This window comes from Alosa alosa, chromosome 8 (genome assembly GCF_017589495.1).
Source record: "Alosa alosa isolate M-15738 ecotype Scorff River chromosome 8, AALO_Geno_1.1, whole genome shotgun sequence".
NCBI classification, from domain to species: domain Eukaryota; kingdom Metazoa; phylum Chordata; class Actinopteri; order Clupeiformes; family Clupeidae; genus Alosa; species Alosa alosa.
In genome coordinates this window covers 2,290,222-2,310,666 of record NC_063196.1, presented here as the reverse complement: position 1 = coordinate 2,310,666, position 20,445 = coordinate 2,290,222, and the positions used below count along the sequence as shown (strand labels likewise).

The following is a 20,445-nucleotide window of genomic DNA, read 5'->3' as shown; positions in this document are numbered from 1 at the left end:
TCATTGGCATTATTGAAAAAAATATATATTGTATAATTAAAATACAGTATGATTTTAAAAAGAGAATGTGAAGATACATAATGACCTTAACAGTTAATTAAAATAGGTTTATTTCTGAACAGCCAGAGGTAAATATAATTCCACAGGCATTATGCTCTTTTAGTTAAAAATATTTATAACAAAATTTAATTGGAATTGGATGCAGCTGTAGCCTAATCATTGTCACGGGGAGACTGGATAGCTAATAAAAAAATAAAAAAAATAATTCCATGATTGATAAGTCATACTTGCCCATGTTGCCATCTGCTGGCTGCAATCTCTTATAACAGGATATCTAATAGATTTAAGCGTGTAGCGAAACTTTGTAGTCTACATAGTATGCATTTATGTATTTCATAAAAATATTCAGCTATCATTATGACTATTACTACGTGTCACTAACTTGTCACCTCATATACTGCAAACTGCAAGTGAATTGCACTGCCCTCAGACATTGCTGTCTTGTGTAAACAAATTGTTAACACATTCTAAAAAACATGACATTTTGTAAGCAAAGATTCCAATGTTGCACCAACCAGAATCCAACCATATTTTATTGTCTAATGCAGACACGCATACACATGTTCTGTTCTCTGAAAATGTTAATCTGCTTTGCTTCTAAAATACTATTCTGAGGGATTGCTATTTTCATTAGGGCCTTTTACAGTTTTTTCTGAATGCTTAAACACATTTTTTGTAACTATGGCTTTTTTTGCAAAACTCTACACACAAATGGCAAAACCACTCACTGAGTTCGCAAAACTAAAAGCACAAACACTGCTTTGCACTCAGTTAGCAATTTTGTAACACACACTTTGCACAACTGTAGGCACAATGGCTATAATGGACTAGTGGCACACACATAATGTTGCTAAATGTGAATGCATGACTGGCTGTAAGTTTCCGAGATACAATTATGAGACTTTTCCAAATCACCACTGATTATAACTCTACACAAAATAATAATATGTGTTGAGTGTGGTGTTGAGCAAAAAAGCAAGTTTCAGCTCTCTTAGGTGACCAACACCTTAATCTCACAAAAATATTTTACAGTTTTTTCTGATTGCTTAAGCACATTTTTTGTAACTATGGCTTTTTTTGCAAAACTCTACACACAAATGGCAAAACCTCTCACCCAATCAGCAAAACATTGTAGTTCTCTTGCAAAAGCTAACACACCTTGCTTAACTCTTCACACCATTAAAAAATGGTGTTTTCGTATCTAACAGTAAACACAAGCCATCACAATAGTAAGCACACAATGTGCCAACAACACACTGATGGTATGAATAAAAAACACATCTGGCTTTTGCTTTCTCTGTGCACAAGGTAGACTATGTCAGTTTGAGGTCATACTTTTGTCATAGTTCTGTAAACATACAGGGATCCCAACTTCAAGTATTAGTGTTTATTTACACACATCAAAACAAACACAAGTGTGTGTTTTCCAAGTCAAAACACAAAATAGCATTTCACTGAGACAAAACAAATCAGTCTACATCAATTCGTCTCTCTCAAAATTCTGTCTACATCACATGCAATGTCCTAGTCCAAGGCACCGGGAAAAATATATTCTGGAATGGCATTATCCAGGCCTGACATGACAATATCCCCACATGTAGACTGTTTTTTTGTCTGTTTTTTTCTCTTCTCACTCTTCCTGCTCACTCCATCGTACCCATTGTACATTACCTGTGGCTTATTTATAGTGCTTAGGCTGATTGCAAAGTGAACTAATTATCTAAAACAGTTTTCACATGAGAAAGTGTGCCAGAGAGTTGGCAAAATAGTGTAAATAATAGCCATTGTGCCTACAGTTGTGCAAAGTGTGTTACAAAATTGCAAACTGAGTGCAAAGCAGTGTTTGTGCTTTTAGTTTTGCGAACTCAGTGAGTGGTTTTGCCATTTGTGTGTAGAGTTTTGCAAAAAAAAGCCATAGTTACAAAAAATGTGTTTAAGCATTCAGAAAAAACTGTAATGATGAAATGTAAATAGTGTAATCCAAACAGTGAGTAATGTCAAGAGTAAAACATAAATATGCCTCTCATAAACTTGTTTATTCTAATATTGTGGTCATGAGTACATTTATAACACCCAAAGAACAAGCTCCCTCTAAAATAAGAACTCACAGTACATAAGAACTATGTAAAGGATGTTTTTCATTCATATGTGTCCGTCCTGTTTGTGATGACAGCCTGACGGCTCTGCTTGCTCCACATGCACATGTCGGTAAAGCCTATGTCACATGCTGGATTTGAATGATGCTGCTTTTCATGGGTTAATCTGTGATTTGTGTCGGGCAAAGGGTGAACTGCCATGTCCTGTGTGTGCTCTCTGAGATGAATTTGCACCAGATGCTGTCTGTATGATCACTTGAATGTATTTCAAAATTATGCTTGTTAAAATAGTTGTAACAAAAATCATCAAGTGGTCTTGCGTATTCAACAACAAACATAGCATGCCAAGCCCAGTGGAAGGGACTGAGCACATGGGATGATGCAAGATTATTGAACATGCTGTAAGGTTATGCTGATGTGTAATGCTGGCTCTGCTCCAGGGAAATCACAGCTTTCACTCATAACCAGTTCTGTAACTGATTAGTTAATATTGACACATTTCGATAGCTTGTCTGAAAATGACTACATCCAGGCAGGGCATCAGCCACATACATAGTCTATTATTAATAAGTATGCTCATCTTTACAAGGTATGTCTGTTCAAAAGTAATAGGCTTATTTGACAGTTAGATCCTATTCAGTCACTTCATCATAGCCTTAGGGAAACTGTTGTTTTATTTTTAATATTTAATATTTTCAAAAACATCAAAATCCTTTTACTCTAATCTCTTCTGGAGCATTTGGAGATGTCGGACAGCATTGCTAGTAAGCTATAATGTAGCCAACATTATATAAGCAATAGAATACAATGAGACAAGCCAACAAGTCCAACAAGCCAATTCTTAAAGACACATGCGAAAGACGGATGGAGATATCGAAAACCATTGCAGAGTTGATACGGTGCACGCAAAGCATCACCGTTTTCCCACCCATACACACGTCAGTGTTGTACTCGTAGTACCGCGAACGGAATAGGTGAAATGCGTGGCAGCTTACGTTAGGATTTGTTGGCTTTCGTTTCGTCCTCTGTGTGCTAAAGATCAGTTGGTCATGATAGTTTTAAACTATATCCCTGAGTTAGGTTGTGGTAAAATGTTTGTGAACTAATTTTCATTTGAGACGCAGTCGGAGAGTTGGTCGATTAGCTATTTCCCTACCCCACTGTGTGCGCAAGGACCATGCGTCCGGATGCCCTCTTGATCATCTGTTTTTTCGGAGTTTTTTGCAGGTCTTCTCATCTGAAGAGGGGACGTCCACTTCAAACACAAAATCAGATCAGGTAAAGAACATCTCAAGTAAGTAGTCTAATTATCTCAGCATGCATGCACAGCATATTTGTAGGCCTAATTGAGAAAGTGTGATGAAACTTTTCATATCACATTCACACTCTTAATGTTTATTTTTAATCACCTGTATGTTTAATGTCTATAGGCTATGTCGTATACGTCTATAGCCTATAAAGTCATATAAATAAAAACAGCAACAATCCTTTTCGATGAGGAGTCGGAGTCTCTCCCAGCTTAGCCTAGAAAACATTACCCATATTGCAGTTTGTGTTCTTGGAAAACTGCTTGATTGATTGATTGATGATTCCTATTGGAACCTCACCCCACCTTTCTTCCTGCGATGGCATAGCCTATTTCTAAAAACAATCGTTATTTAAACTAATGTACTTTGGGAGTAAATGATTTAGCACTCCATGGAAAATGTATAATTTTAACTCCTTTTTTTATAGATATGAATGCTCCCTAAGTAGGCCCACTTGAACCCAATACTACTAATAATCTACTGTTCAACTAATTAAGAAAAAGCAACACATTAATGACTTGTGTGTAAATGTGTAAAATACCCATAAGACATATCCCCAATCCACATTATTGTAGCATAACATCTAATTTTGGTGTGTGAGGGTCATTTGATTTATTGCCTTGGTATAGCAGAATAGAAGAATCCCAACCCTTTGTTACTCCAAGGTTTTAGTTGGCGAAATTAGATGTGTAAAGGTACACGTATTTGTACCGAATCTTTAGGTAGGCTACAGGACATTAGGTTCGATACAGATGTGTACCGAATGTACCAAATGCAGGGTTAACAGTAATCAACAGTAGGCTTTTTTGCTTGCAGACCTTGTTTCAAATATTGATTTCCCACACAAACATAGTGGTGGACCTACGTCAGTTTAGTCAATTAACATCAAAAAGCATTTGACACCTTTTCAAAATACTGTTCCCGTTGCACATCAGCAATATTATCAGTCAATTTTAGGTTAGCAGTGCCTACAGGCTCACTGTACCAAAAATTAACCGAACCGTGACTTCAAAACGGAGGTACACACCAAACCGTCATTTTTGTGTACTGTTACACCCCTAGGCGAAATGTTAAACATTAAAGCTATTGAATGTATAGTTAGAAGCTGTGCATTTTTTTCAATGCTTTGATCAGTTCTAGGATCTTGCTGTGGATGGTTGTGATAAATATAGTTAAAATCGGAGTGATTTTAATGAATTTCTTGAAATTTCTAGAAATAGTGTAATTATCATAAATTGTAGTCGAGTATTTCTATTGCGACAAAAATGTTAAATGAAATAAATACCTTATAATGCAAACATCTTGCAGAGATATTGTGTTAATAAGAGAATTAATAAGGCAATCCTTGAATTTGCAAATGAAAGCTCACAAAATTGGAAGAACTGATTTTTTTTCTGTACTCTGGAGTGTCACACACAATCACAGTGTTATCATTCCCTGTAGCAACAATCAGAATAGTTTGGATGAAGATAAACTATATACGACACACATCACTGTAGATGTTCCATTGCTCTGGGAGAGAGAGAGAGAGAGAGAGTCACAGCACAACACAATAAAACAGCCTTAGGCAGCATTGTTCACTGTTTCTTTGCCATTTGAGTTCCAGCTACTCACCCTTTTGACTAATGTGTGTGGGTTACATTTGATATCAGTGCATCTAGATTTTCTCAAAATTGTATTTTTAAATGTATTTATTTTCATTCATTTTAAAATGAATGTAATTGAATTGTACAATTGTAAAAGGACATGTTTTGCACAGCAGAGGCATACAAACTTGTCAGAAAAAGGCAACAATAAGTCAAATAATAAGTCAAACACTATATTTGAAAACGAACTGTCTCGGTCAAAACATCTAGGTGATATGCTCCATATTATGTCACGACTCTCTACTACAGCACATACACTGTGCAAGTATGACTTGTACTGTATATCTCATGAGCTGTGTTGTGTTGTGATTAAGTTACTTTTCAGAGGAATGTAAACCCATTAAGTAGCCTGGGTGAACCCATAGACGAACCCAGCACATTTGAATTTGCTCTACAGGTCCGTCTGGAAAGGATCCCATTGACGTCCGTTTCTCAAAAACCCAGGAAAGTGCATTTTCCTTGGAACTGAGTAAACAACTATCTTTTACATTTTTGTTTATAAGAAAAACGTGTTTGCTGCACGTCTGAAACAATTTGGTAATAGCTTAATGTACCTATTTAAGTTTCACTTCACTGTTGGTTACGCCCCTGGAAGTTTAGAAACTGGCGTAATGGGATCCTTTCCAGACGGACCTGCAGAGCAAATTCAAATGTGCTAACAGGTTCATGGGGGTTCACCCAGACTATACAGTGAGATGAATGATATTCCAAAAGTACATTCTCTCCAGTGCTATAGTTCAGTGGATCTCTCTTTTTAGAAATGTATCAATCAGATCAGTGGTGCTTTGTTGACAGGCAGATGGCTCTTTGCTGCCATCGGTCTTATTTCTGGCATCCATGTTGACTACTACTACAGGTTTATCTTGTAGGAGGATGTAGGCTACAAGGAACTAAGCTTTTAATGTATTTTGTTTGTCTGTGCAAGAGTGGGAGCCTAAGAGGAGAGATTGTCTTGTTTTGTTAAAGCGCTGATCTTCGGAAGAGACTGACTCTGGCCTCAGAATGTCTCAGTGTGCCTTGCTGTCTAAGCATTTGTCACATCAAATCATGGGCCCAGTACATGGGCTTCTATAATAAAAAATAAAATAAAAAAATCACCGATGCCATGGAGTCACACCACTTCAGTGCTGTCAGGTCTGAATATCAACCTGTGTTAGATGAGTGCAAAGTTCTTTGTTCAGGGAGGGAACAACTTGTTAAATCAATTCAAGTGAGGAAGACTGTTCCCTTTTACTTACAGTGTTATCACTCATCTTTTTACACCAAAATCAGCTTTAGAATCCTTATCTGAAATCATATAATAGCAGCAGCATTTTTACTTGTAACTTGTAATGTACTACTCTTGGAGACAACCAAGATGTTTTTGGTTGTTTTGGTAGCTTAATTTATCTGTTGAGCTATTCCCCATACACAAATACAGTGATGTAGTTTGGTTTGGTAGCACACAAATTAGTTTTCATATTTTTTCTACTGTGCAATGGCACACGTTCTTGATATAATTCATGTAATGTTTCCATCACTGGTTGATATATTTGATTGATGAAATTGTTTTGCCAGGCTTATTCTGTGATGGTATGGGCTTGGTTTTATCTGGACTTTGTCCTAATAAAGCTTCTCTACCTGGAGAGGTCCTGGAATATGTAATCTTTTGTGACCTTGTAAAGTGAATACACATACTGAATGTATGGTTATATGGTTTTATCCTATGGCTTCATAAGATGTGATTAAAGGTTTAAAGGGAGTGGGAAACCAATGTGAAATTCAGACTTTGGGTATATTGGTCTCATACTAACAGATGATATTTGACAGATGTTTGGGTAAGGGTATGGCTCATTAAGGACCGGTTCAAATATTTGTGTGCAACAAGAAATGCCCTGCCACTAAAAAGCCTTTAAAAGCTATTGTTATGTTTTAAAATACATCAAAAACCTGAATAATGTCAGACTTGCGTGTCATACTTTCCCTCTTTTATAATCATCAGACAGAACGAAGCTGATTCAGTGTTTTTCTTCACAGGTCTAAAAGAGAATCCTACTTGGTTGGAGGAAGAAGTCATTCATCTGGCAGGTACCCCATTTATGATCAATTACCTCACGACAATCCATTCAATTGTTTGAGACATTTTTCCAGATTGTATCTTTTAATAAATATACAGAAGCACAATAGCATCATGTTTGATCCATTTTTATCCAAATATTGATCCAGGCTGACTCTTGGGTAAAACCTCTCGTTCACTGTAATGTTTCATCTTAGACAATGCAAGCTTATCAACATGTTTAAAATGACAGTTTTATTTTTGAAAATGAGTATTGACTGTGACATTATACTTTTCCCTGACAGCCCAGTTTTAAAAAGGAGCTCTGATATGACCAAGTTCCCTGTGACAAAATCTGAACAGCTCCTCCGAATAGACGACCATGACTTCACTATGAGGCCTGGTTTTGGAGGTATTCTTGTAATCTTCGTAAGAGTGTCATCATTTCTGGAGACCATTGAGCACTCATTATTGTGTCCCTCATGTCCTCTGGATATCAGGGTTGTGCAAAATTCCAAAATTGAATTGAAACTGGCTCTTAAATTCCAATTCAGTTCTTGAATTACACCTGAATTTCGATTGAGGTAGCAAATCCAATTTGAATTTTGCACAACCCTGCTGGATATTCACAGCAGCACACATCATTATTATAATCTGTGTCTATGCCTATCTCATATACTCTGAATTGATTACATAACATATCCTGGATTAGAACATCAGGGAACAGGCAGATAATTACAGACCATGACCAGTCGTTGCTTGAGTGTAGAATTAAATCATGTCAGAGTTTGCTAATCTTAATCTTAAGACCCAAAGCAGGCAGCTATTTACACTGACCTGTTTATTTTTCATGAGTTAAAATGAAGTATGATTAATGTAATAATGCTTCAACATATCAGGTCCATTTACCACTGTGGTAAACTTAAATTAGCAAAAAATAAGATAAGAAACACTTTGTAGTCTGGTTTGACTAATTTGCCTATTTAATAGTGAGGACGTACTGTATAAAACACATAGAACATAATCTACAGAGAAAACTTAAAAATGTTATCAAGTTACTACACAGTAGTTTATTCTGCTCTATACTTTCAGTTCAGCATCAGCACAAAATCAACCACATATTTATTGTTTCCGTGGCAAAAGCACTGGGAGAGGCTGTGTAGAGCTAGGGATTATGGGATACGCAGTAGATCCTGATATGAGGGATTAGGGAAACTGGGAGTTTCTCATGTGTTTTTGATACAATATCATACAGTATACATATAACTGTACCATTATGCTATGGCCAGCTGCAAAAGTTTTTGTCAAATAATTGTTTTGTATATCTATGTATATTTTGTATGTTTGTTTTTTTTCTGTATACAGGACCAGCCATTCCTGTAGGTGTAGATGTCCAAGTTGAGAGTCTGGACAAAATTTCTGAAGTTGATATGGTAAAGCTCTTTATGGATAAAAACACAGTTGTGTAGCCTAAATAGTTTTAGGTCCACCTCACAGATGCTGAAGATGCAGAAACAAGTGCAAGGTTGAAAGGAACACGAAACTTTTTAGGGAACTGGCTTAGCCTATTTGCTTGTCTACCCCAGAGTTGGATAAGAAGATACATACCCTTCTCTTCTCTGTGCATACAATATTACCCAGTCTGACACCGTTACTCTAGTTTAGCATAATTCACTGTAGGCTAAGCTCCCTTTTAGCTATAGGCTAACTGCTGTAACCCACGGGAGCATACCTACAGTATGTTCCCCGGGTCCTATGTTCCCCAGGCCCTATGGATGGGACCGGGGAACATAGGACCCTAACTCTAACCCTAACCAAACCCCGAGCGGGGAACATAGGGATGACTCTGTAACGACCCACTACCACTGAACTATGACTGGGTTATTGTACACAAAGAGAAGAGAAGGGTGTGTATCCTCTTATCTAACTCTGGGGAAGATGCCAAATAAGATAATTTTCAAACAAATTGGCATGAACAAACCCATCAACAGACAGACCAGATTAGAAGATTGATTATCAATACATTCACTGAATTTCACAAGTTGTAATAGTGGGTTATATGTTACAATGTATTACAGATGATGCAACAGTGTTTATGTATAAAGTACATGCAAACGTTGGCAATAAGCAGTATTTATATCCAATACAGGACTTCACCATGACCTTGTACCTGAGGCACTACTGGAAAGATGAGCGCCTATCATTTCCCAGCAATAAAAACCAGAGCATGACCTTTGATAGTCGTCTGGTGAAGAAGATCTGGGTTCCTGATATGTTCTTTGTACACTCTAAGAGGTCATTCACCCATGACACTACCACTGATAATGTAATGCTAAGAGTGTACCCTGATGGAAAAGTTCTCTACAGCCTGAGGTAACTACCTAGCAGCCAGTATCCATGCAGGTGTGAGATTTTAAGTCCTTGGCCCAATAATCCGCTGAAATTGTATTGACAGGCCAGAGTGTGCTACCATGCACAGTACATTTGACCATGGCCAAGCGTCATGCATTTGTTGCATAAAGTCAACATTGTCATTCATGCAAATAATGTCCATTTTCCATGTCCCAGTCACTGTGTAAGATTGAACTTGGGTAGCATTTAGAAAAACTTGTAGATGTATGCCCAAAACTAGTAAACCACATCTTGTTGATCTCAGAAGAAGGATTATTTGGCTCCGTATTGATATCAGTCATGTAGCCTACCTATTCATTCATCTATTTATGCATTCAGGGCCATATTTTCCCATGCAAAAAGAAACAGTTCAACTATGCACTTTTCAGCTCATGTACATCCTGCCTTAGGTCTGTCACTTGCAGGCCATGAGGGTAATTACAAGAGAAGCTACCCAAAAATCTGGGCGTCTCTTATGTAAACACAAGTTAAGCTCTATTCTACAACATAACATTTTCTAAAGTTTTTGTTAAGCAAGCACTGGTATTTCCGTTCAGAAAATGCTATTCTAATATGTCTATTGGGTCGATATGGAAATACTTAATTGAAAATAGTTTGAGTTAGAAATATAAAGTGTGAAACTATGTTGGTGGTAAAATAATGTCTTACAAGACACATTGATGGTAATGAGGGCATCCTTTTGCACAGAACTTGGTCCCCTTGGTCCCCCTATAATAATAATTTTTAAAAACTCACACATGCCGTTTAACATTAACACACTGCATGGTGCACACATCTGCGCTAAGAATAATTACAATTAATACAGATGTTTTGGCCATGTGGAATATTGCAGCAGGGATGAGAGGGTGTGGATGGAGCTTTGCTGGGTAGAAATAGATTTTATAACTTTAGGGGATCCTGTTGGAATTTATCATTAAATACCCATAGGGATTAGCTCAGATGTTAGTGAAAACATCAGTTAGTGCATTTAATGTACAAAAAATAATACCTCATCCTCCTCTACAGTAGCCTACCTCTGGATCTGTCTGGATTTACATGATCTGTCTCCAGTTTGTCAACATCCATTTTGTTCTGTTTGAACAAACTCACTTTAAAAATCTTTAGCCAGGGTCTTAGAGCCTTCTCCATCTTGTTTCCTGAAGTATATGCATGTGATGCCCACTGCTTAATTATCAACCACACTATGATTTTCTAGGGTCACAGTTACAGCTATGTGCAGTATGGACCTAAGCCGATTTCCTCTGGACACACAGACGTGCTCGCTTGAAATAGAGAGTTGTAAGTCATCAAACCACTTTTTTCTGTCTTTTTTAAATTCCCTTTTAAAAGTTTCCAGTGGAATGTTTATTTGTGTTGTTGCAGATGCATATACTGATGATGACTTAATGCTCTACTGGAAGAAAGGGAATGAATCACTTCAAACAGATGAGAGAATCTCAGTGTCACAGTTCCTCATACAGAAATTCCACACTTCTACAAAGCTAGCCTTCTACAGCAGCACAGGTACTGGTCTACGACTGTTTCAGTAGAAAAAATCATGTCACAGAAAAGTATTACACAAATGTAGTTTATATAAATTTTGTGTGTATGGTGTTACCCCTTAGGCTGGTACAATCGGCTGTACATCACCTTCACTCTGAGACGCCACATCTTCTTCTTCCTGCTCCAGACTTACTTTCCTGCCACTCTCATGGTCATGCTGTCTTGGGTGTCCTTTTGGATTGATAGGCGGGCTGTACCAGCAAGGGTCCCATTAGGTATCGTTACCATAATTTCCATCCTAACTTGACATTTGATACTATATAAAGGCCATTGAAAAATAACAGTTAGTTTCCAGATCATAATTTTAGGGTATGAATTAAGGACAATCAAATGCTTTAAGTTCAGTAGGGATATTTTGATTAGCTGTTGGGTTATGGCACACAGAGTATATTTAGTAATACTTAAATAAGCATTCTTTTTGTAGTTGAAGAGGCTTTCCCACTGGAACCTCCTTTCAATTCAGCTGTAGCTACATAAGCACCATGGGGGATATAGGTAGCATGGGACACTGTTGCAGCTCTGTAGCTACATAAGTACCATCGGGGATATAGGTAGCATGGGACACTGTTGCAGCCCAAACTCAATTTAAATCTTGTTTCAGCTAACACTGACCCCCATACTGAGTTAGACGGTGATGTCACAGGTGTGTCCTGGCAGTGCACTGATATTCCCTCAAACATACTGTATATACAGTATATATATTACATCTGTAGAAAGGGAGTAGACTATCAAGAGTAAAGTGTGACCATTGTTGGGTATGTTTCAGTGTATGACATTGAGCAAGTAACTGTAGATTTCATGTATTCCAGGGATTACTATCTTTATCAAGACAAAACAAGCTGAATCCAGAATGTCTAACATGTAAGAAAACACTGTAATGATCTAAACTTTGTTGCTATTTTTGTCTGTGTTCCAGGCATCACCACAGTGCTCACTATGTCCACTATCATCACTGGAGTGAATGCATCAATGCCTCGGGTCTCCTACATCAAAGCTGTGGACATTTACCTGTGGGTCAGCTTTGTGTTTGTATTTCTGTCAGTGATAGAGTACGCAGCTGTTAACTACCTGTCAACAGTGCAAGAACGGAAAGAGAGAAAACTACGAGAAAGGGTAAGAGTTTTTGATTTGGGCAGATATAAAAAGCATTTACATACCTATTAAATGCACCTGTAGAACCTTCTCTCTTTCAGTCTTTTCTAAGAAGCCATTACATCATGTCCTAGGCCTGTTATTCTGTAGGTGCTCTTTTACAGTCTCTACCAATGTAGGCGTGAGACTGCTTACCTGGCTGACAACCTTGTTTTTAGCTTCCATGCACATGTGGCCTCACTCACCCTGACCAGATGATGATGAGCAGCAGCTATAGCGACATGGATGTCAACACAACAGGAAACTATGGAATGCAGGAGGACATAAACACCACAGGAAACTACAGTATACCAGAGGAGAACGGGGTGCAGAGGGAGAGGATCCTGGTGCAGCTGGCACTGAGTGGAGACCAGGACACTCACCCTGGAAACCCAAGAGCATACAACAGCATGTGGATTGACACACACGCTATAGACAAATATTCACGAGTCATCTTTCCTGGGGCTTACATGCTCTTCAACATTATTTATTGGGCCATCTATTTATAACGTCCCTTGAAAATAATGTTCACTGGAATGGGCACTTGTTGGCATACCAAGGAATTTCTCTTAATGCTTCAACACCGGGTGAGTACAGAGAGTGTATGTGGCTTCAATGTCAGGCACTCCACAATAAACAGCACCAATAAGCAAGCCTAAACAATGCCACTAACCCCAAAACCAGGTTCTGAGATGCATGATTGATGTCAATTTAATAATTGTGATATTGGCCACTAAGAAGTTTTTAACATTTTTAGTTCAGGATTTTTTATTTTTCCAATCTATTGTATTCTGCAACAAAGGGAAGGGAAGATAATTTTGACCTATAATCACAGTTACTGTAAACCTCTGTTTGCATCTGATGGTTTTGTATTTGTTGTGAATTCTTAATTAGAATGGTAAATAGTACAGCTAATTTATTATAAGTAATATCCACTTCATTATGTAATAAAAGAAGTACAAATAAAACATTTATGATGTATAAATGATTATCCTTGCTCCTGGTAGGGAGCACATGGTATTATATTCAGATCTGTCTGTTTGCCCATCTGTGAATCTGTGTGTTTGTGAGTGTATGCTCACACATAACTTTAAAAGTACTGATCTGATTTACTTCAAATCTTCATACACGGTCAAGAGGTCACCATATATGCTGATCGTCCCACCTGTCGGACGTTTCACTTTCTTCATGAGGAAATATCAGGGCGAGGGTCTGATATTTAACAAGAGATATTATGGACATGCCCTAAAAGATGCCTACAGTACATTTTTTTGTGTGTGTGAAAATCAGATGAACAGTCTTTGGAAGAGCTTTACATTCACTTTTGGTATTCCCAAACCCCTGAAACCCTGTCATCTTGGTTGAACTGCTAGTATGATAACTTCACTTTTTTTTCTTTTTTTTTTCTACAAAATATGAAATGATGACCTGTCCAATTGAAGATGACACCATAGAATCCAAAATAATGGAAATAGTGGAGGAAGAGTAATTATTTATTATATAAGAATTAGTCATTATTTAAATCCTAACAATATTAGCCATGTCTCATGTTGTTTATGTCCCATTTAAAAGAGAATTCCAGCGATTTTTCACATAGATCTCTGTTTCTCGTGTTCACTAGTACTGCTGGTGCGTAAAAAAACGAAAACAATTGGTTCTACCTATAGCTCAAGTTGCTGCAGCCAACAGCTGGATCTGCGCAGACAGCTACAGTGAACATGGGGGCTCACGAACATGCCCCCAGAGTGTTGCAGTAGCGGCTCACGAACATGCCCCCAGAGTGTTGCAGTAGCGGCTCACGAACATGCCCCCAGAGCAGTAGCTGCTCACGAACATGCCCCCAGAGTGTTGCAGTAGCTGCTCACGAACATGCCCCCAGAGTGTAGCAGTAGCTGCTCACGAACATGCCCCCAGAGTGCTGCCGGAATTCTCCCTTAAGTTGATCATCTTTCCAAGCTTGGCTAAGTTGTTTTTCTATTAAGTTATTATTCAGTGTTGAGAGGCTCGCCCTTTGTCTTGTTCAATTTTATACTCATTCTTCTTTCAGTTTAGCCTCATTAAATTCTACTTTCACCCTCTGCATCATCTCTGGGCAGAAAATGACATCAAGGGCCGTCATAGCCAAAGCTTTGGCAGTCCGCAAAGTGTAGAACTGTGCTGTCTCTGAACCTAAAGACCAAGATATAAAATGCATAATTAAAGAATGACCAAAAAATGACAACAATAATCTAATTTACTGTAAAAGAGACCTGATATAATCTAGCTATAGTAAATCAATTGTAGAAATACCCTCTAAACTACTTATTCAGACCACATTATAATTAGAAACAATCCTGAGACTCACCAGCTGCCACTGTGTATTCTTTTGTATGGTTTAAAGCTTCAGAACCAATGTAGAAGTTGGGGTGAATACCAGGTGCAACAAATGATACATTCCCAAAATCTGTTGAACCTTCAAGAATAAGAAATGCATTCTTAGAAGATACTGTGGCAAATAGAGACACATTCTTCACTTGTCCTGTTACGTGAACTCATAAAGATGCCAAAAGTTATTCAGCCCTTTTGGGTCCTATTGTGAGGATAGGGTTATATATTGAATGTATAGTATAGTATAGTATAGTATATATACTTTTTTGATCCTGTGAGGGAAATTTGGTCTCTGCATTTATCCCAATCCGTGAATTAGTGAAACAAACACAGCACACAGTGTACACACAGTGAGGTGAAGCACACACTAATCCCGGCGCAGTGAGCTGCCTGCATCAACAGCGGCGCTCGGGGAGCAGTGAGTTAGGTGCCTTGCTCAAGGGCACTTCAGCCGTGCCTACTGGTCGGGGTTCGAACCGGCAACCCTCTGGTTACAGGTCCGAAGTGCTAACCAGTAGGCCACGGCTGCCCAAATTCTGCCCAAAAAAAATGTGTTTCAGAAAGAAAAAAAAAAAAACACAAAATCTAAATTGTAGGCATATCACCCCCATATCATCCCCAAGCAAAATGTCTACACCTACGACTGAGTATTAGGGCCACACATGAAGAAAAAATATTTTTGCCATGGCGAGATTAAACTCGACATGTTGACTTTAAAGTCGCCATGTCGACATTAAACTCGACATTTTGAGAATAAAGTTGAAATATCATATCTACTTTAATCTCGACGTGCTGACATTAAACTCGAAATACAGTTTAAACATAGCCCTACAGTTAAGCTATGTAGCCTACACTAACACACAATATGTGACATGAATAATAGGCCTACTTCAAATAGGTGTTATTTCAGATAGATTGCTAGATTGCAGATATTCAGATATATTGCTTGTCTGTTAACTACTCATTGCCGTCATTGTGATGCGCTGTACAGTATCTCGCGGTTATGGAAATACCATGCACTATGCCATTTATATAGCTAGAATAATACATGTTTCCAATGATATAATGTTTCTATAGTACAAAATGTTATTTCACTCTGATTTTTCTAAAACTGCTTTTCCATGTCTCACCTGCAATAAATATAGGAAGCTATAAACACAGATATGTGTGCATTTACTTAGAATACATGGGGTTGCCTGGTCGGGAGGACAGCTTCATTCGTCCCTCCATAGACATTCAGCAATAGGCTGTTTTGCATCCATTACAAAAAAACATGCAATGTGAAAGTCTGGGATTGGGGAGAGCACTTATGCCTAGTCTAGTGCATAAGCATGAAGTTGAACCTTTAGATGAAAAACACTCTTTAATAATAGGCCTACAATAAATGAATAAACAGCTAATGACGTTTACTTTTGACCATCGCATTTATCGCCTGTAACTTCGTGATAAAAGGACCTAACAGGAAAGTATTTGGCTGAGCAACGGAGGTCAATAGGCCTATGTTCTATGTTTTGTCCACATGATGTAGGCCTATGTCTAATCATTGTTGCACTCGAAGAAAACTGGAATGTTTCATTCGTCCTCCTTTTCAATCGTCCCGAGCGGTCGTTCTCTCTCCAAACTAACTTTATTCTCAAAATGTTGAGTTTAATGTCGACACGTCGAGATTAAAGTCGACATGATATTTCAACTTTATTCTCGAAATGTAGAGTTTAATGTCGACATGGCGACTTAAAAGTCGACATGTCTTGTTTAATCTCGTCATGGCAAAAATATTTGTTTCTTTATGTGTGGCCCTAATACTCCGTCGTAACTCCTGTACTAAACAAAACATGATGACTATATGAGCAGAGTTGACATTTAGTTCTATGCGCAAACAAGACCTAAATATGTTTATATGTTGCGGGCCAAATGTGTGGTGAATGGAAAGGTTTCTACAGACAAAGCAGTTTGTTAATGCTTACCCTCAGAGCCATTGATGTCTGGGATGAACTCCATGCCTAAAGCTTTTCCATTCTGTTCAAACAGCCTTTCCAGCGTAGGAATACGCAATAAGTTGTGAAACTCATTTTTTGCAAATAGAACTTCAACCTTGAAGTGACATTATGGTAAATTATATTCTTACACGAACACAACTTTCCATTCTTAAAGGAAATATGCTAATTTCCCCATAAATTGGGGTGTTCCTATAAGTTCAATACCACAGAAACACAGGTTAACAGCTTAGTGACATGGCAAGTGCATATGTTGTACATAAGTCAACCAACAAGGGGATTTTATAATTAATAAACATTCATCCCACTTACCTCACAACCTGTTGCCATGGCTGCTGCTTTGAAACACATTTCAGCTTTGGCTCGGATAGTTTGCAGGTCTTTGCGTGATGGTGTTCGCAGGTAATATTCAAGTTCGGTGAAGTCTGGGATGATGTTGGGTTTAACCCCACCATGACGAATAATACCTGCAAATACGCATCAAAACTTCATGAGGTGCTTTGTATTAGTCAAGGGAAATGTCTGATGTGTTCGACTATGTGGGGAATGGGCGGGGGTTCACCATGTACTTTCCAGTCTGGCCTCAGCTGCTGCCTGAGAACAGAAAGGTTGTTATAGGCAAGGACAGCTGCATCAAGAGCATTGATTCCTTCCCAAGGATAGCCAGCGGCATGGGCGGCTTTGCCATGGTACCTCACAACAACACTGTGGATAAACAAATGCACATGCACATACAGTACACGCATAGCTTAAAAACATCAACGTCATTAGAGACTAAATGGGCAAGTCAGCTAGAAATTAAAGTTAGATTGTGATTGAAGGTGATTTATTAGCAGAAATGCAATAATTACCTGCATGTTGTGTTTCCTGAGTTTAGAATGAGCCTTTTAATATCTACATAGGGAATGGGTCTCCTGCCACATTGTGCCCCCATCTTGCTACAGTAGCACAGAAAGAACAAACCAAACTACTGGTTTTTATGAAGGCCTTTCGCTTTGTTATGCCATTTGACTGTAACTGTAGCCTATTTCTGCCACCAGATTTAGTGCCATTTATTTGGCTGCAATTCCACAACCTCACCACTAGATGCTACTACACACTTACTGTAGGGCCTAAATACACGTAGGGTCTTTAAAGGTAGGACCTACCTACATGCAAGATTTTCACCTATACGAAGCCATGATGGTAAACGAACTTGTAATATGCAAATCGTTCACCTAGCATAGCTATAGGCTACAGCATAGGCGTAGCGAGTCGCTACCGAAAAACTATACGTCCAATGGAGTTATTTATATTTTGATTTGGTCGCTAAAAAGGGTTGGTGTTATAGGCCTACTCTAGTAGGCTAATAGCCTGTAGGCATGTGTTGAAATTGTCACATATGGTTGTAATGCTTAGGAATAGGCTAACTTTGCCCATGTAGCCTGATTACATAACCTTCCAAGAAATGCCACTAAGGCTACTGCACTTACTCGTGCTCAGCAATAATTGGCAAATAGGTGGCATCCTCTTGTGAAGGATGTGCCATGAACACCACATCTAGCCCCTCAAAGGCCCCCTTATCAATCATGTCAACCTTCCCCCCACCAGCTTCCTCTGCAGGAGTTCCAAAAACAGTAATCTGAAAAAGACAAAACATGTAGGCCTTCAAGATCAACTGCAACAAAAAAGTAAGCCATGTCTCCCTTGATTATAGGCTACATTTCTGTGGCGTTTTACTCGAAAAAAGTGAAGAGGAGATATTAAGCTCTTCAAATAAAAGTGGTTTAACAAAAATTCATGGTTTCACAAAAAAAAATCATGGTTTCACAAAAATGTATAAAAAAAATGAATCCACGGGATGGGAGAGAGAGAGAGAGTAGGGCTATAGCCTATCCTAACAAAATAACACAATGCTGCCAGTTATGAAAAACATTATTGTTACATTGTTGCCATACACATTCATATACAAGTCAACTGATCAAAAATGAAATGGTATTTTTACCTTAACACGTGGACAGTCTGACAGAGTTTCCAACAAAACCTTTAAGCCTGTTGCTGCTGCTACCCCCACTTCTGCTATCAAATTGTGGCCACAAGCGTGCCCCATTCCAGGCAAAGCATCGTATTCACACAAGAAACCAATATGAACTTCATTGTCAGCGCACTTTCCTTCGAAGGGTCCCCATGTTGCGCAAAATGCCGTGTCAAGTTTATAGTGACCTTCCACGATCCATCCGTTGTCTTCACTGAAAAATCTTACCAGTCTGTCATGCGCTTTTTTCTCTTCATACGCTAGCTCTGGACAAGTCCAAATGTCTTGGTTAAGGTGCCAAAATTTCTCCTTGGCTTCATCAATTGTTATACAAACTTGCCTTTTCAAATCCTGAAGAGATTCAGACCCCTTCATCTTTCAGCGTTGTAGACTTCTCGACTTGCAAACATTCGCTTTAATCTGACCGACGTCATGCAGTAGGATAAATGTAGCAGACACTGTAAATGACCACCCAGCAATTGTGACAATTCTTGCAACAAGTTCACGTTGGTCGCCACCTCTTCTGTTAAAGTAGACTTGCAGTCTGTGTTCTAGTTATAGACGAGAGGACATTTCGACACGAGTTATTTTAGTCCCGACAATGATTCAGATCGTGTTCAAGGGCTATAGCCTACGGCAAACACACATAACATTGGTAGCCTATTTAAATACAACAGAAAAAAAACTTATTTTCGTTGCATATGTGACCGATCCGCATAGATAGGCCTACAGATCTACGTGAATCAGATAGCGGTGAAAGTGCGTAATACCGCCTCTGACACCCCTGGCAGAGGGACGCGCAGTTCCTCAGCTTCCCCTTCCAAGACTGGTCAACAACAACAACAGACTTACACATACACATACAGGCAAGCAGGCAGGCACGCACACACACACACAGGCATGTGTAACTTGCGTTGTGATTGACTGGTGATACACTCGGAAACGATGATGGTGGATGAAGCAGTTTTTTTTTTATTGTCTGCATAGGTCAGGAAATACAAAAGTGAGGGAAGACAGAGAGATCTGGTCCGCCTGCAGCAGTTAACTTCCCTTCTGCTCAGACACAATTCTATTACTACACTAAGTATCTAAGCATATGGTTATTTCATTTCAGGTCCAGTATGAGGTGAGGTGTGTCAATAAAATAATACAAAATCAATTCCAAAAGGGAATAATGTGGCACAAAAACACGAGTGTGAATGTGTGAACGTATGTAACTGTATAAGTAAATTACTTATATATCTAATATGTTGAAATCTGTTATATTTCTAATTTGATCTAATTAGATTCTTACATATAAGAGGAACATTTGGAAAAACTAAATGTACCGCATAGCGGTACAAAAAATTACAACCACAAAAATAAATCATGCTGGTCAATTTGTCTCCATCTCCTTAATGTTAAATCCTGTTAAATATGTCAAGACTTTTATTTTGGAATTCCAAAATAAAAGTCTTGACCCATTTAGCAGGATTTAACATTAACTATATGGAGCACTTTATTAACACCGTTACATATGCACACACAAGCGCGCACAAACACCAGAGACACACACACCATTACCCCACATCCCCCCTCACACACTCACAAGCGAACACACACAGAGAAGCATACATACAGGCTACACAAAAGCAAACATGCACACACTCATTTACATACACAAAAGTAGTTGCAGTAAGGGATGGAGTAGGAGATGGAGACAAATTGACCAGCATGATTTATTTTTGTGGTTGTCATTTTTTGTACCGCTATGCGGTACATTTAGTTTTTCCAAATGTTCTTCTTAGCTAGCTAGCTAGCTTAGCTGAGTTACTGTAACATCTGTGCCCAGGGGGCAAGTG

The 20,445-nt window shown here is 38.5% G+C and overlaps 2 protein-coding genes across 7 annotated transcripts; one reads left to right on the top strand and one right to left on the bottom strand.

Moving 5' to 3' along the window:
• Positions 1-3,114: 3,114 nt before the first annotated feature.
• LOC125299196 (gamma-aminobutyric acid receptor subunit rho-1-like) lies at positions 3,115-13,159 on the top strand. Of its 4 annotated transcripts, none has more exons than XM_048250363.1 (10): positions 3,115-3,434; positions 7,126-7,176; positions 7,450-7,556; positions 8,510-8,577; positions 9,294-9,517; positions 10,752-10,834; positions 10,919-11,059; positions 11,161-11,313; positions 12,015-12,211; positions 12,409-13,159. In XM_048250363.1, the coding sequence occupies exons 1-10, from the start codon at positions 3,334-3,336 to the stop codon at positions 12,736-12,738; spliced, it is 1,455 nt and encodes a 484-aa protein (XP_048106320.1). In that variant the 5' UTR covers positions 3,115-3,333; the 3' UTR covers positions 12,739-13,159. The 4 variants fall into 4 exon arrangements, with proteins under 4 accessions (XP_048106320.1, XP_048106322.1, XP_048106321.1 ...); XM_048250365.1 differs by having other exon boundaries at positions 12,355-12,535; XM_048250366.1 differs by lacking the exon at positions 3,115-3,434 and adding an exon at positions 3,436-3,450.
• A 547-nt stretch (positions 13,160-13,706) lies between these two features.
• LOC125299198 (xaa-Arg dipeptidase-like) lies at positions 13,707-19,453 on the bottom strand. 3 transcript variants are annotated; one of them, XM_048250367.1, is made up of 8 exons: positions 18,575-19,453; positions 18,063-18,211; positions 17,442-17,528; positions 17,153-17,295; positions 16,903-17,057; positions 16,561-16,687; positions 14,574-14,681; positions 13,707-14,398 (listed from the first exon to the last, which is right to left on the bottom strand). In XM_048250367.1, exons 1-8 carry the CDS (start codon positions 18,977-18,979, stop codon positions 14,262-14,264), a joined length of 1,311 nt encoding a protein of 436 aa, XP_048106324.1. In that variant the 5' UTR covers positions 18,980-19,453; the 3' UTR covers positions 13,707-14,261. The 3 variants fall into 3 exon arrangements, with proteins under 3 accessions (XP_048106324.1, XP_048106327.1, XP_048106328.1); XM_048250370.1 differs by lacking the exon at positions 17,442-17,528; XM_048250371.1 differs by lacking the exon at positions 17,442-17,528 and having other exon boundaries at positions 17,153-17,184; positions 18,575-19,451.
• Between the last annotated feature and the right edge of the window lie 992 nt (positions 19,454-20,445).

Excerpts from the sequence above, each read along its gene's own strand:
- LOC125299196 (XM_048250363.1), top strand. The coding sequence starts at position 3,334 with ATGCGTCCGGATGCCCTCTTGATCATCTGTTTTTTCGGAGTTTTTTGC. Across the intron at positions 9,518-10,751 it reads AAAGTTCTCTACAGCCTGAG|GGTCACAGTTACAGCTATGT; the intron begins GTAACTACCTAG and ends ATGATTTTCTAG. Across the intron at positions 11,314-12,014 it reads ACCAGCAAGGGTCCCATTAG|GCATCACCACAGTGCTCACT; the intron begins GTATCGTTACCA and ends TCTGTGTTCCAG.
- LOC125299198 (XM_048250367.1), bottom strand. The coding sequence starts at position 18,979 with ATGAAGGGGTCTGAATCTCTTCAGGATTTGAAAAGGCAAGTTTGTATA. Across the intron at positions 17,529-18,062 it reads CCAATTATTGCTGAGCACGA|CAAGATGGGGGCACAATGTG; the intron begins GTAAGTGCAGTA and ends GTGCTACTGTAG. Across the intron at positions 17,058-17,152 it reads GCCAGACTGGAAAGTACATG|GTATTATTCGTCATGGTGGG; the intron begins GTGAACCCCCGC and ends GCGTATTTGCAG.